Below are 27,016 nucleotides of genomic sequence, written 5' to 3' on the forward strand. Positions count from 1 at the left end.
GTGTGTGTGTAGCCTTTAGTTATGTGCTATGTTTACGTTTGACCTTTAGTTATGTCCTATGTTCACATTTGGCCTTTAGACGCCTCAGATTTCAATAGAAGTGAACGGCTGTTACCCACAACTCTGCGCTTTGTTTACAGTCGTGTCCGTCCTGAGAGACGGAGCACGGTTTCTGTTCTCTGATTGGCTGAAGCAGGTCCACGTGATCGCAATTCACAGCAGAGTTCACTGCTGCCAATAAAATATTTTCCTCTTCTCTGAAACGCTGAGGTCACTGAAACCTGCAACATGATTGGGAGCCTTATTTATTATGCCCTCTTCCCACTCACAAAACTTATCGGTAGACTCTCAGGTAAGGTACGACCACGAAGCTGTCTGCGTTTCTTTGCTATGCGTGCTTTTTGTTACTGTTTGTGCTGTTGTCACCACTGCTTGCCCCTGTTGAGTTGCTAGCATAGCTAGCTAATAACGCTGTCTGCCGTAGGCTGAGTCTCAAATGACTTCATACTCCCTACTTAGTGCACTACGTAAGTCAGTAAATAGAGGCTTCTGCGCTCAAATCGTGCACGAGGTGTACTAAAGGGAGCTGGCTAGACATCGACTGTAAGACTGAATCGCAAACACTTCCCTACTCCCTATGTAGGGAACTATTATAAGTCATTAAGTAATGACTTCACCCAAAGTAGTGCACTATGTATATATCCATGTGAGAGCCATTTGGGATTCAGCCTAATGCTGTTAGCTTGCTAGCACTGCTGTTTATGCTCCACAGGCATTGCGCACATGGCGTATGTGCAGTGGATGTGAACTAGTATGGAATTAAGAAAAGAATACGTTGACTAACAGTGGCCTTGCTTGAGTCTCTTTAAAATTATTTAATTTATTCAGGCGGCAGAATGCAACTGCTGCACCATTTAAGGTGGAACGGGGGAATTAGAACGAGAAGCTGGCGAATAAAAAGCCAACCTGGCTAACCTAAGCTAGCTGTTTCTTTGATAGAACTTGGTATTACGAAAATATTTATACTGGAATATAACCCAGGAAGTATATAATACAGAAAAATATTTTACTATGGATCTGGAAAGTTCACTTGTTAACACGTTCACTCATACACACTCATTATATACACATACCTTGTATCTGCACCCATTGGCCATTTAATCAGGTCCACTTGCAATATTGTAGTCCCTCTTTCTGTTTGCTAGTACACATTTACCTAAAATACATGTGGTCTAAAATATTCTTTACTAACTTAATGCTGTTAAATTTACCTCATTCATCCTGATAGTCAGGGCCCCCACAGGACCACCACTGAGCAGGTATTATTTGAGGGGTGCATTCTCAGCACTTCAATGACACTGACATGGTCATAAATGTAAACAGTGTTTTGAAGCACCGCTCTGTGATTCACTCTGTGCAGCACACGCTAACGTGCCATTCCATGTCAGTGACACTGCGGTGCTGGAATGATCTACCACCCAAATAGTAACAGCTCTGTGGTGTTCCTGTGGATGGCTTGACCATGGTTGAACAGAGTAAAGTAACTTATTCCTTTTTTTCAGCGTTGGGGCACACAGAAAACATTTAGTTTTTTTTAAACATTTAGTTTGTCCGCTTTTGGCTTTATTAGAGCTTCCCTTGTTTCTAAGAGACTTGCTTTCAGTTTTTCAAACAAATCTACAGGGATTTTGTCTCACACTTCCAAAGTTCAGTCTTAGAAGTTGGCTTCATTTTCTGCTTCTCACAATCCAAATAATCCAAAACACATTCATTGATGTTGAGGTCTGGACTGTGGGGTGGCAGCAGCTTCTTTGCTTGATTTGCAAACTTTCTATTTACTTTTCTCTGTAACAGCTCCTTAACAGCTACACATCAGACTCATAGTGTTGAGTTGTCTTCTCACTGTGGAAGGATGGACAGAAACACCTGTGGATTTTTTTTTCTTTCAGATTTAAAGCAAGAACGGAGCTTGATTTTCTCCTCTCTCTCAAAAATGAAAACTTTTTTTTTTCTCTCTGTATCTTTTTAATAACTTTTTGAACTCCAGTTTTGGAAACTCCTGTTTTTTACTTAATTTCCTTTGACTTCCCCCTATTTTATGCAAGTGGATTATTTTATATCTTTTCTTATTTTATGTATTTTATATCTCCTCATCTACTGGTAATAAATAACTTGTAGATATTGGCCATTTTGACTGAAAATTAAAGAAATGAAGAGTGTCTCTGACTTTTGCACAGTACCGTATTCGGCAGGTGGACTTGTAAAATGGACAGTGAGTCTAATAACGTGGCCACTGTGTTTATAGTAAACTGGCAGCAGAATGACAAAGGTACAACTGGAAGATCTGTCTGTGCTGCATGTAAAATCACTGCCTATTTGAAAAATAGTGCACTATAGTGTGTCAGCCGTGTTGTAGTGTTTGTATTCTGAGGAGTAAATCTTTTGGTCGTTCTCCAGTGGGTTGACTTATATAGCAAACGCCGAGTAGTGAGTGAGTTAACAACTATTCAGAACAGAGTGACTGAGAATTCAAACAACACCAAAACATTCAGAAACCAGCTTCTCACTGTTCTAACTCTTTTCTACAGAGTCGTGGTGGAAGGTTCATCCAGGTCATCCTGTGTTCATTAATGGCAAAGAAGTGTGGGATGGTGGTGGAGCTCCTTTCAGAAGGCTTAGTGAGCAGCAGACAGCCCTGTTGGATCAGTGGCGCAGCACAGGGAGTGAACCTTTGGAGAAGCCTAAACCTGCTAACCAAGAGAGGGGAAACGCTGAGGGACTGGTGGAGGGTAGATTTGTTCTGGAGAGGGAGGAGGTAGCTGAGGTGAAGCAGGAGCAGGAGGAGGACTTGCTTCACAAAGACACCGGGAATATTTGGTCGGCAGACCCAGCGGGGCCTGATCCCGAATCTTCAGAGGAGGCAAGAGCCTTCAGTTCAGTAATGGAAAATGATGCAAGTGACCTACCTGAAGTAAAAAAGGAAGAAACCATCCTATCAGGAAATGAAAATGATGGATTGAACATTATGCTGCATGAAAAAGAGGAAGTAGAGAAGGAGTTGTTCTCTACAATAGCTGCTCCTGCTCTGGGGAGTGAAGGAGAGGTTAGTTCTGAGGAGGAAAGGATGAATCATAAGGAGATAGATGCAATGACAGCAGATGCCCAGCCTGAAGAGAAGAGCACAGACACTGGAGAAAGTGAAGCCCAAGTCAATGAGGGCAGCAGTGTGTTTAATCTAAGCGCACTGCTTGCAGATGGTCATGCAGAGTCCCTGAATAGTTTTACACAGTTTCAGTCTGTGCCTGCTGGCTGGCATTTCCCTGTGGGTCTTGGGTTGTCTGAGGCGGTATGTTATCCCTCAGTGCAGTTTCCTGGCATGAGCTACTACCCTGCATTTCAAGAGAATAACAATCTTGAAGGTAAGATTTTTGGAAATTTGACAAAACTTTTAAAATATTGCATAAAACTTACAATTTTTCACTGTGCAAATTTGCTATTGAAAACTTTTTCCCAGATCTGGGGTCAGTGTGCTAATTTCTTCCTTACACTTTCGTACATGCACAGATTTTGTGTTGCAGTTTGTATTGGTCTGTTCTCTTTATTATTGACTATTCTGTCTTCATGCTAGACTAGGACTGGGTATTTTTGAAAACTGACACCAGTACTGATACCTTGACTTCAGTACTGATTCCTTAACATAGGGGTCAGCAATGTGGTGGTGTCTTTATTGTGAGAAATTACATCACAATATGCCTTTTTGAGCACATTGGGGATACCATTAATATTGAACACTGACCCAGTGCATATTTCAGGGTATAATTAGACCCGTTTAAGAGGATTTACTGTAGCACAGTATGTGAAATGCTGAATAAAAATGATTGTATTAATAGTTATTGATAATATTTTTAAAATTTGACACTAATAGGGCTTTTTTTGTCTGTTTCAACTTATCAGACCTCAGAAAAACATAAAATTCTGATGCATATAGTTTATAGTCAAAATGCCTTCTTGTATTGTGATATTATATTTTTGCCATATTGCACATCTCCATTCTGAACTGCAAATGACTGTAGACTAATCAAGGAACACAGACATAAAAAATGTGCATAAGTAGTGTAATTTAGACAGCCAGTCAGCAGTCTAGATTTTGGAATGATCATGCTTTATTGGTTCACGGATGCTAATAAGACTGACAATTCATTTTTAACCAGACATCTGTATTTTCTTTCTTAGTGATGTGGAGAGTGTGGGAGGACCTCAGTGAAACCGCTCCCTATTCTATAGCACCACCCACAGCTTGCGCAGACCTCTGTAATAAGTTCGCCTTCACTGTTATGTCGTACAATATCCTGGCCCAAGACCTACTAGAGGCTAACTCTGAGCTGTATCTGCACTGTTCAGAGGGCATGCTAGCATGGGAGAATCGTCTTCATGCTATCCTAAAGGAGCTTCAGACCTGGGAGCCCGATGTGAGTTTACACTCAGTGCCTCCTTCTCTGAATTACACCTGTGATTGTCAAATGCAGTTCTTTGTGATGCACTGCATGACTCAACTATTTAACAGGACATTTTATTTCATGCAGTTTTGGATTTGTATGTTTTCACAGATTGTTTGTCTTCAAGAGGTCCAAGAGAATCACTTTCTGGAGCAAATACATCCAGTCCTGACTGAGATGGGTGAGAGGAAATCCTTCTTTACTGCATGAACATCACCTCTTTAACTTTTACAGGTTTAGATTTCCAGGCTGTGATTAATCCTCATGCACATGCACATTAAACCGTTGTGTTTATAACGAACAGCCATTCACATGGAATTTTAGGAGTCAAGTAATTGAAGTTTTTAAAGGTGGAACAAGAAATCGAACTATGTAAATAGAAAGTATTTTTTTAAAGGTAAAAAGCAACATTGTCACCAATGCCTTCTTGTTAGTGGTTTTTGGACTAATAATTGCTTTATATTATTGATATCTGCGAGTATGATTTTGTTTCTTCTGCAACTTTTCTTTTTTCAACAACTAAGTGACTTTTCATGCGAGTGATGTGTAGAAGTCCACCTCAGTCAGTCCCTGTTCAAAGGATCTGGTCCAAGAGTTGTTGCTATCCAAAATCCTGAACCTGTCCCAGAGCAGGTTAGGTGTACAGCATAGTTGGCTGTGGTGTTGTAGCTTGGTAAAAAAAAAGAAGGAAAATCCAGGCTTAAATCAAACTGAGCTGGGTAAGCAAGAAATCTTGCTTTACGAGACAAGCTGCTAGTCTTGCTATGTTGCTGCTGAGCTGGACGTTATGTGGTCATCACATTCACTATCTTTCTCCTCCTTTTACATTCCCAGGCTACATTTGTGTTTACAAGCAGCGCACAGGCACCAAAACGGACGGCTGTGCAGTGTGTTACCACGGTGATCGCTTCATACAGCTGTCTGTCAGTCTGCTGGAGTTCCGGCGCCATGACTGTGAGCTCCTGGACCGGGACAATGTGGGGATTGTGCTGCTCCTCCAGCCAATCAGTGAACATGGAGAAGGCCTGCAGTTTAGCCCCATCTGTGTGGCCAACACACACCTGTTATTTAACCCTAGAAGAGGAGATGTGAAACTGGCTCAGCTGGCCATAATGCTGGCAGAGATTGACAGTGTGATCAGGCAGTGTAAGACCAAAGGAAGTGACTGTGAGGTCGTTCTGTGTGGGGACTTAAATTCCTTACCCAACATGCCCCTGTACCAGCTAATCGCCACTGGCCAGCTGTACTACCATGGACTGCCAGCTTGGATGGTGTGTCTTAAGTTACCATCTACATTTGTTTATCTGAAAAATATCTTAACCTAATCTCTTACAGCTGCATCTGTAGCTTACAGTCTACCACAAATCAGGGGCATCACTAAACTTAGTTAACAGGGGCGCCTGCCCAAGTGCCCCTCTATAATCATGTCAATATGTAAGCTAAAGCATTTGATGAACTGCACAACTTAAAAAGTATAAAAAGTAGGTGCAAGTTCACTACAGACACTACATTTCCCATAATACCCTAGGAGCTTTTTTATGATCACAGACACTACATTTCCCATAATACCCTAGGAGCTTTTTTTATTTCAGTTTAAACAAAATCCCACTATATGCCAGTTGTTCTCAAAACTGAGCTAGCATACACAAATATTTAACAGCATAGATATACAAATGTTTGTCTATCTGTGTTTAACAGCAGCTTAACCACTGAGCTGCCTGAGTGATGCTAAAACTTTTATTTTAGGGACTAACGATTGTAGCCTACCAAAAATGCATATTAGATCGCTAAATCAAAGGCCTTAGTAAAGTTAGCAGCTTATGTGGTCTAACTGAATTTGATACATCATTAATGTCGTATTTTATTTTTCAGATAAAAGGGACAACTTTTCCTAGTTACAGTGTTTAGTCAAAAGAGATGCAGCTCTCTTTTTATGCAGATTGTTCTGCCCACTAACTGACCTTGCACTGGGCTCTCCTTAATTTAGAATGTGCCTCAGTACAACCAGCAGTCTAGAAACACCCCTGCCAAAAACAAAAAATGGAAACATTTTCCTGTACTTAGAAAAGAACAGAAGAACACTCTTATAATAGACGCCATCAAGCAGTCGCTGAATTCTGTCAGTAAAAGTTTGAACAAAACACATTATTAGGGAGACTAAAAAGCTCAAAAGTGTATTGATATCAAACAGATGATTAGATTTGAATGATAATTCAAATCAGTATTTGACGACTTTTGCACAGTACTACGTATTGTAGTGATTTTAAATGGTTTTTCATAGGATTCGGTGACTGTCCAATGGTTTTTATTGTAGATGAGTTTATATTATAACAGGTTTTCTTTTTTAAACGTAATGTTTTGAAATTATTGTCCATGGTGATTGATAGTATTGTAGATTTAGGTGTTGCAGATAGAAATTAGGTTGAAAAATGCTGGAGTTTTTCTTTAAGGCGTTAACTTTCAAATGGCTTATTTGTATTTTTATTTAAATGTTAATTACAGGTGTCTGGTCAGGAGGACTTGTCATACAAAATCCATCACAGAAGGCTATACGCCCCCCTGTGGCCCAGCAGCCTGGGAATCAATGACAACTGTCAGTACTCGTCTGTCTGTGAACCTCACACAAGATCATCAGGTCAGTGTAAAGTGTGTACATGGTTCAAGCATACCCACATGAGGGTGAGTGTATGCGAAAGAGTATGCGTGTCTGTGTGTGTTTGTAACAACCACATGAGCATGAGCATGTACCAGGGGAATTTTGCAGGGCTCATCTGAGGTTTTGCTCTGTTCAGATCCTCTATGTTCATGCTCCCTTTTCATTTCAGATACTAGGTACAGTACGGTGCAAAAATGAGAGACCACTCTTCATTTATTTAATTTCCAGTCAAAATAGCCATTAAGTACAGTTTATTAATTTTTCAGTGTTGGGGAGGATATTTAACAGAAAACAACTTCATAACTAAATAATATAAATATATGTAAGAATAAGTGTATCAACTCTTTGCCTTTATTGTAGCTTCCATTCATTTTTGGAGACTTCCTTTCAGTTTTCATAGAAATCAGCAGGGATGTTTTTTCACACCTCCGAAATTCAGTCTTAGAAGTTGGTTGCATTTTTTTGCTTTTCATAATCCAAGTAATCGCAAACATTCAGTCATGTTGAGGTCTGGACTCTGGGGTGGTCAGTCTACTGTTCTGAGACCATGAGCAGTTACTTTGTTTGAGTTAACTTTTCTATATATAATTTCAATGATTTTAAAGCTCCATTTTCCACTTAATTTCCTCTGACTTTCTCTTTTTTTATGCAAGTGGATCATCTTATATCTAATCTCATCAGAAATATATCTTGAAAAATGAAAAACATGAACTTAATGGCTGTTTTGACTACAAATTAAATAAATGAAAAGTGGTCTCTGATCTTTACACAGTTGTGTATTGTGTGTGTGTGTATATAACTGGTAAAGTATGAATTGTATGCTTTGTGAAACTACTTTAATGTGAGCTTGAAAGCAAGAAAACAACTGTTTTTAAACACATAAAGAAGGCTGATGACTGTGCATTTCCAGTGGTCAGTGTGGTGTAGCTTCCTTTTAAGGCATGTGTGCTGTTGTGTCTGTGAGCAAGACTATATTTACCCTTCCTGCAGGGAAACTCCAGTACAACCATGACTTCCTCCGGCAGCTGCGCTACTGTCAGGCAGCTTGTGTGCGGCCTGCGGATCTGGAATTCATACCCGGCGTCACCGACAACAAACCAAGTATCTAACTTAACTAACCTAACATGGAATTTTACTTTCCCTTTAGTTTTGATTGCATATATAAAAAAACTGTCTTCTACTGTCTGCAGGTTCTACAAGGTGTAGAACTGATGTTATTTGCATAAGGAATAAATTACTGTAAAATAAACTAATAATCCAACCTTTTTTCATCTCGAGACAAGTGCTAGTTTCATTCTGCAATATTACAATACAGGCTCAAAGCTATGGCGGACAGTTTTGTTTATTTCAGCAAATACTGTGCTTTAATAAATATCAGAAGGGAATGAATTATGAGATTAAGGCCTTTTGTTGAAGCCCATATCATACATTTTTGTTGTCCAGTAATAACTTTTGTGTGGTTTTATGTACCAAAAACAGTCATCATACATTTTTACACGAACATTTTCCAACCTCTCTATCTCTTAGAATCAAAACAGGCCATTTTTGTTACTGTTTCTTTAAGACTGATTTATATGTAAATGAGCTTTGTTCTGACTGGCTGCCCTGTATCATGCCTTATTCAGAAAGCAGTCCAGGCTGAAACACTACTTACAACCTAAGGGTGAATGGGTAGGGCTAAACTGCTATATGCTGAATGGGCAGATATATGTAAATTATTTGGTTTTGTGGCATCACAAAGACAGTTCATTCAAACGGGCTGTTGTTGCAGTTTAGTTTCCATGTGGATTATGGATTGTATGGACTGGGGAGTAATTGGCACTTTTTCAAACTTTAGAATTTACATGTAACCTCAGTAAGTGTCAAGTAAAAATATCATTTTCACTCGTATAAATTCGTATATAAATTCCTTTCTAAAATCCATTGTAAATTGAAAAACAGGGTTAAAAGCCAAAACTGCTGCAATAAAACCAAACATGTACCACCCTGTTTCCAAAAAAATCTGAACACTGTGCAAATCGTAAAACAGAATCCAATGATATGCAAACCATATTATATTTAATTGAAAATAGTACAAAGACAACATATGTCAAATGATGAAACTGAGAAATTTTATTGTTTTTTGAAAAATATATAATAAATATATGATCATTTTGAATTTGATGCCAGCAACACGTTTCTAAAAAAAAAAAAAACAGTTAGGACAGGTAACAAAAGATTAAGTAAAGTTGTGTAATACTAAAAAAACATCTGGCTTACAACTAATTAGGTTCATTGGCAACATGTCAGTAACATGATATGCATTAGTGCACATCTGTAAAGGTACTGTTAATGTTGAACAATATGTACAGGTTTTGGAGCAACATATGCTGCCATCCAGATGATGCCTTTTTGCTTATTTCATCATGACAATGCCAAACCACATCAAATGCTCTGCATCAAATTCAAAAATGGACATCAAACCTACTGTCCGTTTACAGGAGGGGAATTCACAAAACAAAACATTGAATTAGATGCTGAAAAATTATTTATTATTTTTTATTATTTTTAAGTACAGTGCCAGTTAAAAGTGTGAGAGGAATCTGTTAATAATGTCTCTGTAACACCTACTTTTGCATTTCTTCTGGAGATCTGAAATCTTGCTCGTATTCTCTTACAGCAGCAGTTGGAACGGTTTGCCATCCAGTCAGATCAAAACGTCTTTTAAATGTAATGGTTAATCAGCTGAGCGGATGAACTTTCAATTAGTTGATTACTTGCATGTGACCAAAAATTTTTGGAAACATTGTATCAAATGTAATTTAAATCATACAACATCGCGCAAGCTGTAAAACTCGGCCACACTTCTCGTTTATGTACAATCACATGTGTTAACGCCACGCTGTTTGCTCTTAATATCACGGTAAATCTGGCAGTGCATTTTATGAATCTGGCCAATTGTCACAACTGGTTTGAAATTGGGATTGTATTAAAGCACATTTTACTGTTACTTTATTTGGCATGTACCAATTCCTTATCTGGGAAATAACACACATTATGTTCTCTTCCTTCCAGATCCTGAAGAAAAGCAGTTATTTTCTCCAAGGTGAACTCTTTGAACTGTACTTTCCCCATAAGCAAGATCAGTTAACTTTAAATACTTTCACAATATCAGTGTTTACTCCATAATATTGCAGTATATATTGCCTGTTTTCTGTAGAGACTATTTATTTATTTATTTATTTATTTATTTTTTCCAGCAGGTTCAGAAACACTATATGTCATGAATTAAACCTGAGTTCAGTGTACAGCCCATACATAGCTGATACTGAGCGCTGTGCAGTCACCACATTACACTCGGAGGGAGCTGCCATGGTCGACTATATCTTTTACTCTTCAAGACGGGGCTTCTCGGAGGACCATAAAGGTGGGCAACAGGGCAGCCATGCCTGTTAATTAAAGATTATTTTTTAACATTTCTTAAGGCTGATTTTCTAGTCTCAGTTTAAGCCTAACCCTTGACTAAATGGGATCTTTAATGGTGAAACGCCATTGACATTGTTTAGTCCAAGACTAAGATTAATCCATGTACATGAAAACAGCCTTAAATATAAATAAATTAATCAGTTGTCCACTACACTATTTCAGGTAAAAGCTTTGTTGTTTGTCTGTATTTATTAACATCATTATATGGATGCATCTCTTGTGCTTTTATACAGAGGGGAGGAATGGTCTGAAGTTGCTTGGCCGTCTCGCTCTACTGTCTGAGGCAGACCTCTGGTCGATGAATGGACTCCCAAATGAAATGTTCCCCTCAGATCACCTCAGTCTGCTGGCCAAGTTTCAGCTCGGCTAACTGTTTAGGGCACCAGCCAGTGAGACGCAGTAAGAGGTACTCAGATGGTTCCAAATTCAGAGTTAGCTTGTGCTTGGACTGATATTCTTTGAGGCCTTAATCAGGATGTTTATGGTTCTGTGCATTCGAAGTCTTTTCTTCCTGGCAAAGGTAATGGCCAAAAGCTGAAGGTTTTCTATTGTTTTAAATTTTTCCTTACGTTGACTGGTGAAGTCATAAAAACATTTTTAGTCAGATGCCCTTTTTATACTCTCTGATAGCTTAGAATATTAGAGTTGGTTTTAAATCTTGAGTTGAACCAAGATGGTATTGAAATTGGGCATTCAGATGTTAAATATGGGGTTAAGGGCATTACTTTGGCAAATAGAACGTACCATGGAAGAAAGAATTTTTGCAGTTTTGTCACCAAAATGTGTTTTCAGTCTGAAAAGTGTTGAATGTACATAATGGTGTGTAATTTATTTTTGAGACTATGTGCTTTTGTTTTGAGCGGCTTATTATTCTTTCAGTGGAAGAAAAAAAAGTAAATAACTTGCCAAAAATAGTATTGTTTTGGTATTATTTCTGATTAATACATGTTTTGACAGCCCAGCCCAGATCAGGAACTGCTGCAGACTCAAGGTTTGTGCTCTGTAACAAAGGCCTAAATAATTAAAATAAAAATAATATATTTAATATATACAGTAGTGTGCAAAAGTCAAAGACCACCCTTCATTTATTTAATTTACAGTCAGAACAGCCATCAGATACAAGTTATTCATTTTTCAAGAGACATTTCTAGGAGATTAGATGTAAGATAATCCACTTGCATAAGGAAGGGGAAAGTCAAAGGCGTTCACCATTAGATAAACGGTACTTTAAGCTTTCATCTTTGAGAGAGGAGAAAACCAAGCTGAACTTTGGTAGTAAAATGGTGGAAAAACATTCCCGGAGAACAACTGAATGACTTGTACTTAATGGCTGCATATATGTTTCATCCATACCTTTTCCATGTGTTTTGGTTAACAAACTGAGAGCTAGTCTTGAGCCTTGAAGCCTTCATCATCCTTGAAGAAGACTTTCGTTTATTTTTATGAGAGCATGGGAGGGCTGTTTATATCCATGGTGCAGTATGTCTTCATGATATCATTATCTGAAAAACCAAGCTAGTCTGTAACAGGCTCAGATACTTAGAGCTTCCCAGCTGCTTCCACTGGGGTGTGCTCAGAGGAGATGCACACAGCATGAAAGAATTATTCATGCAGCCTTAGGAGCCAGGGAGATACTGAGAATTTGTGTGTGCCTCACTAAAGGAGGCGACTGTTTCAGGCTTCTGTTGGTGAACAGTATAAGGTCTTACATAGCCAACTAAGTGCAGCTGCTCCAAGCCCCCTTCTATGAGCCTTTTATTGTTCACCATTGAAGGGCTCCAAATCTGAGCTTTAGTTACAAAAGACAGAAATTTAAAAGGATGGATTACAAGAGCGATTTAAAGTACACCACAGCAGGCAGTGGCTTTAATGCTATTATCCTCCCCCAATTCAGATTATATTTTCACTGGAAAAAAAAACATTCTGGCATCTGTTTATGCAGTAAGTTCAAGTCCTCTATAATGACACAAGCAAGGCATTTAAACAGAAAATAAAGAAAGCAGCAGAGGGTTTGTAAGTGTGCAGTGAAATGACTTTCTGCTTACCTGTAGTGGATTCTGAGGCTGTCTGTGTGTGGGAATACAGACATTTCCCAAAGGAGAGTGCACATGTTCAAGAAGTGGGTCAGTAGGTTTCTAAAGTAGGCCAACATTCCTCATGTCTTACTTGGTGCTGAGGAGTGTTTTTATGATGGAGTGTTGGACATTTGGCTTGCAGTTGGATGCAATTGGTTAATACCACATCTGACAGTCTACATGATGCAGATGAAGGCACCTTCTAAGTAGTAATGCAACTATATATTCCATCTTGCACACCTACAAAATAAGTCACCCAAAATTGATGTGTTCATCACTTTAGTTCAAAGGTATAGTACTGTGTAAAAGTCAGACCCTTTAGTTTATTCTATTTCCAGTTTTTCAGTGTCAGAAAAAAACAAGGATGAAGGAGCTTGAAAAGATCACCAAATGCAAAATTTGTCTCTGTAAAGATCAGAATTGTCCAGGGTATGGTCTTCTTTGTATGGATGTGAAAACTAGACAATAAAAAAAGCAAGACAGGAGAACTATAGATGCTTTTGTATTTTGGTTTTGGTGAAGAGTTTTAACAGTACATGAACGGCAAAGAAAACAAATATCTTGTGGTCTCTGGTTTTTGCACAGTACTTTAGGTGCTGTTCCATTACATTAAAACCTGCACAGTCAGAGAACATCTTTCATGCTGGTTTAAATTTGATCAGTGATTTTGATCAAATCTTCTGCTGAAAATCTGCCCTCTACTGTCCATGTAGTTTAGCCTAGTATAAACACCATGTGAACTGAACTCTGCCAGGCTGGAAATCTCCAGGATGTACATTATGCATGCCTGATTCATGAATTTGTCTACATTCATACTTACCACAACATATGCTGTATGGACCTTGTGAACTGCACCCTGTTTTGTGTAAGCAGTAAAACAGTGAATAATGTTGTTGTGAACACGTCATACAGCTCCTGTCTGGGCCTCCATAAAAAATGCTTACATTTTTCCACCTCAGCAGTACATTGTTTATTTTGATCATATTTCAAGTGTCAACAGTGAAGCAGGTGATTTTGTATTTTTGTCACAATTCTACTTTTCCTTACAGGAAAGCTAACATTACAGTGCTATGGCATCATGGTGTATCACAACATTTTGTTCTCAAGAAATGAAAACAGCCTCCATTGTGAGGGGGTAATTGCCAAAAGAGTTGCCCTTTTTCTCTTCAACAATCAGCACTGTGCTGCGTTTCACAGACTTTCAGATGCTTTGGTGAGAGAAATACTTTTCTCATTAGTAATTTTGACAGCTCTATTTGAGCTACAGTGCCTCTACAAAGTGTTGCCTTCAACATATGAGAGAGACAGTAGTAGAGCAATCCCACTGCATCTATTTGCATGATGACTAAAGCGTAGAGCACGCTTTCAGTGGTAAAGGCCGAAGAATCCTTATACTTTAAGGCCCAGTTTTCCATACATACAGACCTGTATTGAACCTCCCACTGATGGTATAACTAGTCCAAACTGTGTATTAGTGATACAAAACTTGTTATTGAGTATAGGTACTTGTGAGTTACAGGTGAAGCTACTACATTTAAAAGGAAGTGCAAGAAAAAGTGATTATATATAAAAAGTAATATTAAAAAAATGAGAATTTAACCTCATACAATATGGTGTATTTTAAATGCCATTTGAATTGTACTCCTTAAAGCTGAATGGGTGATTATCAAAACATGAAGTCATTTGCACTGACTGATGCCAGTCCCACTGCATATTCACACCTTTAAAAAAGTAGAACTTCTAGAACTTTACAAACTAGGCCACACTAGTCCTTCTATTGACAGAGCTACCCTCTAAACATAGCCTTTAACAAGATATTTAATAAGTTAGGGAAAAAAGTTAAGACTCACTGTTTGCATTGACTGCTTAAAATAATTAAACCTTGTCTTATAAAAAAAACAACAAAAATTCAAGTGTTACTGTTCAAATGTTACAGATGGATAAGGCCAAATTAAATTTAAGATATGTGAACCGTGGAAACTACAGTCTGCCTTTTCTACACATTCTCCTGTATATTTGGTTTACAGAAGTAAAAATAGCAGGTTAAGTTTCAAGTCATTGGAGTAGGCTGATGTTAAGCAGATACTGGACGCCTGCCTTAGAGATGGCAGTGCCAAGCAACACAAACTCTACTAGTTATGCTAACAGACGGGTGGAATGATGCTGAGTTGTATAAAAGGCACCTGTTTGTAAGTGTATTACAAACCAGTCTCAACAAAAGCCAGAAAAGCAGTCAGCTGACTTAGAATATACACTGTGATATTTACACACCGAATGCTCACAATTAGGACAGAGCCAAGTGTCTACAAAAGTGATCGCTTGAAATGAGGCTGCTCAGTTGATTGGTTCGTTAAAGGTGACATGGTGCGGTGTCATTTTTGCACACTTTCACATCACTCACACGTTTCATTCATTGCATAAACGTCTGCAACTGGATATTGTTCCAGACACCCGTCTGTGTCCTTTGAAATGTTTTCTTCAGACTTTTTTGTCCTGTGTCATTTCATCCACCCATAACAGTTTGGCTGCATGACTGGTTGTTGTGAGCAGTATGGTTTGGAAGCCAGAGAGCCAGCTCACACTCTAATCTGGTATCCATTCATATCCGCAGGAGGTTTTGGCTCCAAAGCCTTCTTTTCACCCGATAGCCTATAAAGAGAAAGAAATGTATCACTGACTGTTCTGTAATGTCGTTTCTCCTATAAAAGTCAGCAGTAACCCAAGTTATTCTTTTAAATACACATATCTAACGTTTCAGTGACGGCAAGGTGAACAACAGCCCTTTGTCTGTAGTTACCTGGCTTGTTTTCCCTCAGGTTTGTTGATATAGTGCTGCCTCTGCTGTCTTGTGATTTTAATCGCTCCGTAGAGGTGCATGTAGAAACGAATGGATATAAACAGTGCCCTTGTGTTTGAGGTGAATGCAGAATATGGTACCTTCTCTCACTGCGGCTGTTCCTGCGCATGGGGCTGCCTGGGTTACGCAGAGGAGATCCCATGTCTTTCCGTCTGTCCTTGGTGGGTGAAGGAGGTGCAGGCTTGCCGATCTGCAAAATATTGATCATCTTGATTTAGTAGAGAGTTTATCCTACTGTGTTATGATGAAAATGCATCTCATTATGGCACAACAGTGAAACAGTGGCTCGTTAAATGTGTTTAAACTGTATTTGTCATCTAAACTGAAGCTATTGATTTTATTAGTAACCAAGTCATTTCCTGATTATTTTGAAATGTAATCAACTAGAGGTTTAAAAAGGTCAAGCCATAAAAAATGTACTAAATAATAGAAAAACATGCAAAGCCTTTCAAAGTTTCCAAAATAAGTTACTTCACTGGAAAAACATAAACAAGAAAGTCTTTAAAAAGACATAAAATTAAGTTAGGCTGCAACAAATATCCAATGATAGTTGATAAATTCAATAATTACAGTATTAGAAAATGGAAAAATCATCTGAATATTTGAAATGTGTACTACTTTTATGATTCCACAAGCGTGTTTATCAGGCTAAATGCTAACAACAGTTAGCAATAACAACAACAGCAATGACAATAACACTCATAATAAAACCAACTATATTTTTCCCTATTTTTTACATAAAGTGGAAAGGTCTTGAGCTTTTCTTATTCTTTTAGAATATTCAAACATATGAGATAATATTCAATAGAATATTCAAAAATGAACATTTTTGAGAGTAGCGGCCATAAATTTCATTTATTTATTTATTTATTTTGTTAAATCACATAACTGTAATTAAATAATTGTGATGGCCAATCTTCAACTATAGAATTTTGGGAAGTCCGCTCCTTCGAGAAAGGCTGTCTTACCTTCAGAAGACTGGGAAGTAAGTTCTTCTGACCAGTATTAAGGCACCCATTTGAAAGGCCATCCAAACATGCCAACTATATTAACCCTTTATTAATATTACAAAGATTTAATAATCAGTAGCTTCCATGAAACAAGCTGAGGCCCTCAGGTTTTAAGGTGTTGACACGACCATTTTTCAGACAGTATTATACTGTAGACCACACAGTGGCAGGTGGGTCTGTCTACATAAACTTAATATCTCTCTCACACCGACTCAACCACTTAAAGTGATGGAGGAGCAGACATGCTCTACTGTACACAGACACATAAAGAGCGCAGCAGTGGAATGTGCTGAAGGAGGCAACATGAGAAGAGCTGATAGATAAAATCCTCCCTTCACTAATGGAATTGCGTCCAGTGAGATGGCCGTCCTAATAACATCAGCTATAAGTTGATGGTATGAGTAATGTGTGATGCAAAATAGTAAAGGGAAAAGCAATAAATTAAGTACATCTCAATTAAATTAAGTACTCTGAGTGGAATTTCTTTTCGGGGCTACTTAGAATAGTGGCACAAGCGGAATTACTAGAATAGGAAAAAGTGAGTATGATGAGTCATGATGTCAGAATTAATTTATGGGTGCATTTTATACACTTTTCTTTTTCTATTGCTCTTGATGGTTTCTTTATATGTTTAGAAGTGGAGGAAAGTAGCTCATGCCTGCACACATTTTATAGAGCCCCTCGCCTACATTTTTCTATTTATTTCTCCTGAGGTCCGCTTATGCCATTTGTTTGGGTTTGCGTACATAAAACAGCCATAATTTGTACATGACTGTTTACTAACCTTTCTATATCCCTTAGAATTGAACATGCTGTTTTTGTTATTGTGCCTTTAAGACTGATATATGTTAAAGATCCTTGTTCCGAATGTCTGTGCTGTATTGTGCCTCGTTCAAAAAGCTATCTGGGCTGAAACACTCCTTATAACTTCAGCATTAATGGGCAGAGCCAAACTGCTGCAGGCCGAATAGGCAAATACATGTAAATGTGTTGGTTTTTGTGACATCACAAAAACAAATGTTTCAAAATGGGGTGTTTTACAGCTCAGTTTCTATATATGAACCGAATGGGCTGGGGAGTGAAGGGTACACTTCAAAAGTAGTGTTTACATACTACATCAAAATTAAATGAGATTTTCCATGATATACGTCCTTTAAGAGACAGTAATAATGGTAGACAACTCAAAACTAACAAAAGTTAGCCTGTTTCTGATAAAAGAGTGAACTCTTTCCTGCCACGCTATGAAAAAAGTTACTGTACTCTTAAATGAAAATGTCTCTTTACTTTAGAACTCTCCAGACCACTGACTTTAGAAGCCCGTGTTCACAGTTGGCTTGAAACAACAGATCTCTTGTTTTTCCCTGTAACAGATACAACAGCAAACACTTTGGAGTACACTTAAGACGAACATCTAACATTTAAATGTGTAATGGAGTGAAATACATCTGGATCTGTCCTCCATGCAGTCACTTCAGTTATGGCCATATACAGTATATCATTAGGGGAACTGCTAGACTGTTAATTAACCCTCCAAACCACTGAGATAACACATCTGTATTTACAATTTGGCTGTAACAGCTGGTCTCCAGCCAGTTTTGTTCTTTTCTGCACCTGCTGCCACTGAATAAGCCAAAAGAGAGCTGATCTTAAATTACTTTGCTAAATTACTGGTGCCTGTTGACAATCTAGACATACATTCACAGTTTCACCCATGTGCTCTCATACAAGTAGATTTGTTGCAATGTAATTCATGACAGGCACTGAAAATGGAAAAAAAAAAACTTAATAATGCAAAACTACACTTAAGATGCCAAAAAGGATGTGTGGACCAATGCCAGAGAACCTTTATTTAAAGGGGAATTACACCAGTTTTCCAAAGTTTCTATCTAAATTGGTGACGTAAACAATGTCATTCAGAGAGGTCATTAAAGGGTTAATTGTAGAGAAAATTACCAGCTCGGATTTTCCTTACAGTGGTGGTGATAGGAACTAGGGGTCACAAAGTTATTTCATGCTATGGTTTGTTTTCTTATCTCAAAACTATCATAAAACAATGTCTCAGGCATCTGGCGCAAACTCATAACTGTTTCGTATAATAGATTTCTGTGAGGTAGCTTTTAAAGTCATAATACTCTTCAGACGTTTAGTTCCTATCACTACCACTGTGGACAGTTCTGACTTTGTAAGTTTTTCCACAACTGAGCATGTCACATCAAACTACTCTGAACTACTTTGTTTACATATTGATCAATTATTTATGCAGAATTTTTTAAAAATCAGTGGAATTCCCCTTTAAAGAACTACTTTTATAAACAAGATTGTGATTGAGATGTGATAGTGAACGAATCACGTAATGTCACATAATAAGAATCTTCACGTAATGTGCCGGTTTTAGACTAAGTAAAGGATTGTTCCTAGACTCGTACATTCAAGCCAAGGACCATTTGGGAATGTCTTAAATATTCTCAGACTTGTTGCTCACCTTCAGCCTCATGTCGCGAGTGTGTCTCTCCAGTTCTTTCCTCAGCTCCTCTTTCGAAAGCTTGTCAACGTCCAGTACAGAGTGCTTCCATTCGATCTGCTCCACGCTGTGTGGGTCGTGTGACACATACTGGCCAATCTTGACCTTGCGCAGTGTGTGCCAGTAGCCCTGGTAGGCAGTCTGAAACTCCTGCAGCAGGTCAGCGAGTGTGCGATACTCCAGAGGCTTGAACATCAGGTCCTCACGCCGGCTGATGCCCAAGGCACCGAAACGGCCGCCGCTGTGGATTCCCAACACAATGTGGCGGAAGTGGCTCCCTGAGAACTGAGTTTTAAAGCTGATGGGGAAGCGCTCCACAGATGGCATGTTGTTGGTGAGGTAACTGGTGCAGGAGCAAGATTAAGGAATTGAATTCACCTTCAGGCAGTGGAGTTAGGACATGAGTGTCCAATCTTATCTTCAAAGGACTGGTGTGGCTGCAGACTTTCACTCCAAACAAGCAGAAGCACACCTGATTCCACTTGTTTAGTCAAGTGGCTTCAGTCATCAAAGAACTGATTATGTGTGCTTCTGTTCTGTTGGAATGGAGAGCTTTGAGGATATCAATGCAGATGTTTCTCCACTGTAGCAAGTACCACTAATGCTGTGACAGTGCACGGTGAAAAATGTGATATAATCCTTGATATTCAAGAAATATATTGATAAAGTCTTTAGTCCATGTTACTCCACAAAAACAAAGACATTACTATCATTTTTCACTCTTTTTTCATGCTATGTAGTTCTGAAATATCTTTCTACAGGGTCAGTTTCAGGACTACACAGTTTTATTTTAAATATCTGTATAATTCAATAGCTAAGATGTAAATGTCTTTCAGAGTGGTCTGATGTAAAACGCTATGTTTACTGAGTCAGAATTGTTCACAGTGATGGTGATAGGAACCAGACGTCCAAAGCATTTAATGCCTCTAAAAGCTCTCTCACAGAAATCGATTACAAGAAATTATTAAAAATAAAGTACTTGATGCCTGAGATATAGTTTTGTAATACATTTTGGCCTAAAACATATTTTAAACACATGCAGGATGGAGCGGTACATGCAAGTACAAGGGCATTGTAAAAAACAGTACACTGTAAAAATGGCTCATCAGATCTACCTAAAAAAATGACTTCATATGGTAACAAGTAAATTAGCTAGTTTTATTCCACCTAAAAAAATACTTTAAATGAACAATTCTTTCAATCAAAGTAATCTGACGAGCCATTTTTTACAGTGTACTTAAAGAAAATGTATGTTTTCAGATTACCTCTATCAGCATTACATATAAAACTCAATACATGTAGGCTAACTGGTTGTTTTAGATAGCAAATAAGATATTATTTACGCTGTAGATGTTGTGACCCATGGTTTCTATCACCGCCATTATAAAGAAAGCCAAGACGGTAAGTTTCTTTACAATCCACTATTTCACATTAAACCACTCTGAATGACTTTGGTTATATCTCAACAAATGAATTATGCAGCGACTTTGAAAAATTAGTGAAATTCTCCTTTAACTTTGGAGTCTTGCTGTTTGCTGTGATATCCTGAGTCTAATCGAGCTTTTTGGTAAACGTTGACAAAAAAACAGGTGTTACAGAGAAAGACAGTGGCTACTTCTGGTCTTGGACCTGATAACATACGATTCAACTTACATGTACCTTTACAAATGTTTATGAATGATTTAAAAATAGTTTATTAATGGTTATTAATTAGGTCATAAACAACTTAAAATCATTAAGTTACATCTCATAAATGAAAAGGGCAACAGTGACCTGTTATATCTTATGAATATGAATATCTGATGAAGCTAGCAGGTTTAACGCTGTCTGATGGAGAAGACAAAGTAAGATAAGGAACCAGCAAAAACTGAGGTTTACCAGTATAAATTAATCTGGGATCACTTCATGCCACTTCTTATTTATGTGTATAACTGCTTATTAAAGATTTTTAAAGTATTTATGACCAAATCAATAGCCATTAATAAAGTACATTACTAACTATTAATACCTATAAATAAAGAACCATTCATGCACTCTTTCTAAAGGTAGTCTCATTGTAAAATGGTACCACCTTCATGAGTTGAACCAAGTGTCTTAAAATATGAAACATACTAAAACTCCCCAGAGATTTAAATGACTGTCAACAAGCCAAATCTCAACTGTGTAAAAAACAGTATTAGTCAGTGTTTCCAGCATGTGCAAACTTGAACGAATAACACTGATATGATCTGACTACTTCAAGTAATGGAATTTAGATTTTCCTACCAAACAACCAATGGAAAGTTTGTGTGCAGTGAACTCCACAAGGAAGGATACATGCCAAGGATTACAGCCTCCAGACATTTGATTGGTAGAGATTCTCTGGTCATTTCCTTAGCTATGTCCATCAACCTGTGGAAGAGACTGCACTTTTAAACATGGTTAAAAAAAACATCAGCATGATCTACTGTAGTGTGAACCTAAATGAATCTACCACAAACCGATATTATCGGTTATCAGAATTTTTAGCCCCTTAAAATAGGCGTTGGTCACAAAATGTTCCTATCTGCTGGACGCTAATGGATACTCATGTTTTGTAACAAATCAAACACAACTGGTGGAGTGTGGTGCTGAAATCTGATTTCCTTTAGTTGATGTCATCATCTCAGCTCTATCATCTCCTGATCAGTAAACACCCTCAGCTGCTTCCTGCATCTGTGTCCCATAAGCAGCAACAGGAAACAGCCTCTTGCTGAGATCGGAAGGGATCACGGCTGAACTTACAGAAATAGTGTCCTGCACCAAGTAAAGCCAATTCACAAGCTAGCTTTTAACTTTCTGGTACATCAGAGCATAATTTCATACTGTAGTGTGTAAAAGTCAGAGGCTACACTTCATTTATTTATTTTTCAGTCAAAACTGTCCATTGTGTACAAGTTATACATTTTCTGGAGATATTTCTGAGTACATCACACATAATATATGTGTATAAGGAAGGGAAAGTTAGTGAAAAAATAAGTGTTTCCAAAACTGGAGTTAAAATGTTGTAAAGATACAGAGAAAATGAGACTCATAACAGCCATGCAAGACCTAGTAGACAAAAAAATTGTTTTAACTTTTACATTTTTGAGTTAACTGAACCTCTAATAGTACGTAACCAGAACAAAAATCTGTTTTATGCTCTGTCAGTGCAGTTCTGTTAGCTATGTTTAAAGCAGCACAGTAACTAACTTTTTAAAGTTAGAACAATGAACTTACCACCCCACAGTCCAGACCTCAACATCACTGAATGTGTTTCGAATAACTCTGATTATAAGAAGCAGAAAGTATAACCAACTTCTAAGACTGAACTTCAGAGGTGTAGAAAAATCACTTCAAAAGTGGACACACTAAATATGTTACATTATATTTAGTTGTTGAGGCTTCTGTGCAAATTTGTGCTAAATATATATTTTCTGCTTTTTTCCTTCATAGTGAAAAATGAATAAGTTGCACTTAAAGGCTGTTTTCACTCAACATTAAATAAATTCTCTGACTTTTACACAGTACTGTACATTGAACTGTTAAAAATATAGTATACGACAAAATCTATGGTATACGGTTTTAGACAAGATGCTCACGCTGTGAGAGGTCTGCTCTTCTTGATCTCAAAAAACTGGGTTCCAGTGTGATTGTACCTGGTTAGTGCTGTTAAGTTAATTATAATTTCTGGAGAGACATATAATATCCAAAAAATGTCAGATTTAAATGACATTAATTTGAACCCAAACTACACAGCAATCTTACACATAAAAGCCATAATCACATTTATATTTACAAAAACAACCCTGGTTTAAATTTGTACACAAATGTTCTTTATAAACACAGTAGAAGAATCTGCCATGAAGGCTGAGAGGGCTGTAAATTTCAGTCTCTTCTTTAGAGCCAAAACACAAGGCCTATTAAAAGATACACAGTTTATTACTCCTGTCTAAGCACTGGTAAATATTTCATAGATATAGAGACGACCAGTGTCTGCATTATATCTCTCTGGCCTACTTTCCATGTCTCTGACATGAGTTTGCACCCATAAATGATACATGATGTATAAAATCAACACTCAATGGCAATACCAAACACAGCTATACATCTGTGCACAGAATAGCAGATGTAGCAGTAGTAGAACAATTCGACAGCTTTCATGAAGCCTGTATTAATGCAAAGTTAAGCTTCTGGACAGCAGTCATTCAAAATGTCAGTAAATAGTGGCTGAAAGGATACTGCAAGTCCCTGATGTATTTCTGTATGGCTTCCAGGCGATGGGGAATACTGGTGGTTGGCTGGTATGTAGGCACAGTCGGTATTGGAATCTGTGGGGTTAGAGGAAAGCACGCGATCAATGCAGTGCTCGTACAATCACGTTAACTCCAGCTAAAGAATATCTTCTTGTTCTGTCTGACACTAGGTCCACTCTTTGGGGCAAAACCCATGCTCAGAATCTTAATTGCTCACTTGCAAATCTTGTAAAGAATCAAATAAATTCAAATAGATAAATGGAGACATTCAGGACAGGCACAGAGACAGCATTTAGAAGGAGATGAATCTGCTAAAATGTTAGATTGACCACATGCATAACCTTCTGGCCCTTTGGTCAGGAACACTGCATTTCTGCTTTAACGGAGAAATTGACAGATTTATTGCGGTCAGTAACATTTTTGTATTTTACTTTCTAGATTTGTTTGCATTTTCTTATTAAAGTATTTTTTTCTACATTGTTATAAAGTGCACACTGAAAAATAAAAAACACAAACGAGCAACATTTGAAAGTTTTTCTTATAATGATTTCATTATTGCATTTTCAAAGTAACAGAAACTGAGACTTTTCCTAATGCATCTTTTTTTCTCAGTGCTTTTAAATTAATGATTCCTTATGGGTTTAAAATAGAAGTGATCAGGAATTTGAAGATGTGTATGTGATAATCATGATGTCATGCTGTACAAATGACTAGAGGAAATGGATACAGGCTCATATCACAGTCTGTTACAGCCATTATATCTTCCATTATAGTGATATATTGTGTGTTACAGGACAATACATTATCTTAAGTGTTTCACTGCATGATGCTCTCTGTTTGAAAGGACTGGATTGCACTAGAACAGGACAGCAATGTGTACATGCCTGTCTGAAAGGCATACTGTTAATGCGGCTTGTGCCTAACGTAAATGATGCTGCTAATATCTGGGATAATAATAGAGCATTACTGCAGGGTGGGTATATGACGTTTCCCTTGGAGCTAAGTGCACGTATGGCGAGCTTTGGGAATTCTTAGTCTACATTCAGACAACAGAGTGGAAGGCTGCAAACCATTTTTTAATCTAGTTGGACCTGTGGACTGTGATTTAGTGAATCTGCATGTGATCATTTGCTGAAATCTCTATGTGAGTACAGTCCAAGTCTGTAGAAAGACCTGGTGTGACAGGATTGCTTTTTGCTTTGACTCTTAAGGAAACAATCTCACCTGTTTTTCACAATGTGCGTGTGAATGTTCAGTCTTCATGAAGACTTCTGGTAGTTTATTGTGATCTAAATATTAATTACTTGATATAACTGGTCTTTACATATCATCTCTGTCCAAAAAAACTCTCCATTTTTGGTGATTCTGCATAATTTGAGCACAGCAGCTGCCCTTTACATTGTGTGAAAATTTCGTGATGACTGGACCAACAGAAATAATCTAAAATTCCCTGGAAAAAAATCTTTACATTAACTTACATTGAAAGTAAAGTACTGTAAAGTTACCATACTTTTTTTTTGCTTTGGACAGCGACAATACATAGTATGTCTCAGAATTTGATATAAGAGGAAAAGGTGAAAAAATATATGTATATAAAGTACTTCCCATTTTACTATTTTAATATTTTAGAGTTTAAGGAGAATTGGTGAGAATACGCACCATGGTCAAATGACATGTTCTGTTGATTTTCTAAGTAAAAATAAGTTAACACCTCCTCTATAAGGATCAAATTTAAATATATTAGCACATTATTTGCAAACAATTCCTAATATATTTAAATTTGATAATTGTAGAGCACAATTTGTATTTATTATTTTTTAATTTAACATAGTGAAAAAAAAATTAAACCTCAAATTTAAAGTGGACCATGGCTTTTGTACGTCACATTTTATTTTTAATATTTTCTCCAATATTTTAATTTCAGCAAATAAACAGCGACTGCTTTAAAATATGCAGAAGGGTGTTCTCTGTAAAGGCTGTGTGCGTATTTTCCATTGGAAAACCAAAACATGTCATTTGTCCAGCAGCGTCCAAACATTTGCATTCAACTGTATATAAAGATAGAAGCACTGGGTTAAGAGAGTATTATTATGGAAATAGGAGAGAATGTATGGAATATATGGAAATAAGGAAATATATCAGGGTAGATCATCACCAGGACCAGGGCTGGGCACCCCTGATATGAGAAGAATAATTAAGAATAGTTAACGAAAATTTGAGAATAAATATGAATACAAGGAGAATATATGATAATATTTAAGGATATAATAAGAATAGGCGAGAATTTCTAAGAATATAACAAGGAGAATCAGTGAGAGTATATAAGGCTATGAGGGAAATATGTGAGATATTTATATAAGGATATAAAAGACAATAGGTGCTCACATATAAGAATATAATGCGAATAGGTAAGAATACATAAAAACATAAGATGGATAACTGAAAACATAAGACAATAAGGGACATATAAAAGTATATAAAGAGGTAGGGAGAATGGGTGAGAATATAGGCATGAATAAAGAAGAGGTACCTTAGGCAGGTCGGTGGCTCCTCGAATCCTCTTCGCCACTGCCTCTCCATCGGGGTGAATCCGGGCCACATGCCTCCACATCTGCTCCCATGTCTCCTCATTGACCGGCAGCCCACCCCGGTTCACAAAGAAAGGGATGCCCCCATCCCGCAAATCCTCCTCTCCCTCGTCCTCTTGTTCCTCATCTCTCTCCTCAACCCCCTCCAGACTGACAGCAGTCCTCAGCATGGAGAGCCCGGCGCCCCTCGGCTGGCTTAAACACATGCCAATGCCTGCCTTGTCCATCAGTCTCTGAGGAGACTTGCAGTGATGGACGCTCCCGCAGCAGATCACTGGCATTGGCAGCTCATATCACACTCAGAGCACTGAACTGGAGCATTAGCTGCTTAAACCCACCACCAATCCTCGGACTGTTAACACAGATGGTCCCACATGTTTGCTGAGGCCACTGATGAAGCTTTAAAACACATTCAGCACAAACACTGACAATCCACACATGTAAGTGTAGCTGGTTAGCTGCAGTCAGCAACTTGGGGAAGTGGGGCCCATTGAGACCGACAGGAGAAAAACACGACTGTTAGCAAGCTATGAGGATAAATATGCTCAATTACAGTGACAAATTCCTGTCAGCGAGCGAAAATACAGACAGTTTCGCCATTTAAAGGGAGCTAGATATCTATTCGCTTACTGTGACGAAAAAGAGAAGGACCCGTGTCTGCGTTCGGCCAGACTGTCAGTTAGCAGAAGCTTCGTGGTTTCTAAGCACCAGATACAATGATACTCGAAAAGCGGTACAAAGAAGGCAACCGTGTATGTTTTAGATGGAAAACTGAAACTGTCTGGCACTGAGGACAAAAAAATCCCCACTTCACTGATGACCGGTACCGGTGGTATATTCCAGAGGTCGTTCACTCCAGGTCCGAACTGCCCGACAGATTAACCGCCGTCACATTTCTTCTGCACCCGCTCCGTTACACGGTCACAGCCTACGGTTCCCTGTTCACTCTGATTATGCTAAATGTCAGTCAATCGTCCAGCTGTTAACAGTTACAGGAGCTGATCTGAGTCCAGCTTCATTCAACACCGCCTTCAGTCACGCCCATATCCCGCTGTACCGCGCATGCGCACTGTAACCGGATTACTCTGCTGTGAT

At 38.1% G+C, this 27,016-nt stretch overlaps 2 protein-coding genes across 3 annotated transcripts; one reads left to right on the forward strand and one right to left on the reverse strand.

Moving 5' to 3' along the window:
- Window positions 1–218: 218 nt before the first annotated feature.
- On the forward strand, window positions 219–11,529 carry angel1 (angel homolog 1 (Drosophila)). Of its 2 annotated transcripts, none has more exons than XM_036593874.1 (10): window positions 219–352; window positions 2,589–3,419; window positions 4,234–4,469; window positions 4,608–4,677; window positions 5,331–5,767; window positions 6,999–7,131; window positions 8,143–8,253; window positions 10,207–10,237; window positions 10,392–10,558; window positions 10,851–11,529. In XM_036593874.1, exons 1-10 carry the CDS (start codon window positions 289–291, stop codon window positions 10,985–10,987), a joined length of 2,217 nt encoding a protein of 738 aa, XP_036449767.1. In that variant the 5' UTR covers window positions 219–288; the 3' UTR covers window positions 10,988–11,529. The 2 variants fall into 2 exon arrangements, with proteins under 2 accessions (XP_036449767.1, XP_036449769.1); XM_036593876.1 differs by having other exon boundaries at window positions 10,395–10,558.
- Window positions 11,530–13,647: 2,118 nt separating this feature from the next.
- On the reverse strand, window positions 13,648–26,944 carry vash1 (vasohibin 1). The gene is made up of 7 exons (XM_036593879.1): window positions 25,864–26,944; window positions 23,320–23,408; window positions 22,680–22,736; window positions 21,397–21,471; window positions 19,042–19,423; window positions 15,630–15,739; window positions 13,648–15,341 (listed from the first exon to the last, which is right to left on the reverse strand). Exons 1-7 carry the CDS (start codon window positions 26,200–26,202, stop codon window positions 15,269–15,271), a joined length of 1,125 nt encoding a protein of 374 aa, XP_036449772.1. The 5' UTR covers window positions 26,203–26,944; the 3' UTR covers window positions 13,648–15,268.
- Between the last annotated feature and the right edge of the window lie 72 nt (window positions 26,945–27,016).

The sequence above is a fragment of the Colossoma macropomum genome, unplaced genomic scaffold (genome assembly GCF_904425465.1).
Source record: "Colossoma macropomum unplaced genomic scaffold, Colossoma_macropomum, whole genome shotgun sequence".
Lineage (NCBI taxonomy): Eukaryota > Metazoa > Chordata > Actinopteri > Characiformes > Serrasalmidae > Colossoma > Colossoma macropomum.

Coding starts and splice junctions, on each gene's coding strand:
- angel1 (XM_036593874.1), top strand. CDS start 289: ATGATTGGGAGCCTTATTTATTATGCCCTCTTCCCACTCACAAAACTT. Junction 3,420..4,233: donor AGAGAATAACAATCTTGAAG/GTAAGATTTTTG, acceptor TTTCTTTCTTAG/TGATGTGGAGAGTGTGGGAG. Junction 7,132..8,142: donor ACCTCACACAAGATCATCAG/GTCAGTGTAAAG, acceptor CCCTTCCTGCAG/GGAAACTCCAGTACAACCAT.
- vash1 (XM_036593879.1), bottom strand. CDS start 26,202: ATGCCAGTGATCTGCTGCGGGAGCGTCCATCACTGCAAGTCTCCTCAG. Junction 23,409..25,863: donor GAGCCACCGACCTGCCTAAG/GTACCTCTTCTT, acceptor CTAACCCCACAG/ATTCCAATACCGACTGTGCC. Junction 15,342..15,629: donor AACAGCCGCAGTGAGAGAAG/GTACCATATTCT, acceptor TTCTCTTTATAG/GCTATCGGGTGAAAAGAAGG.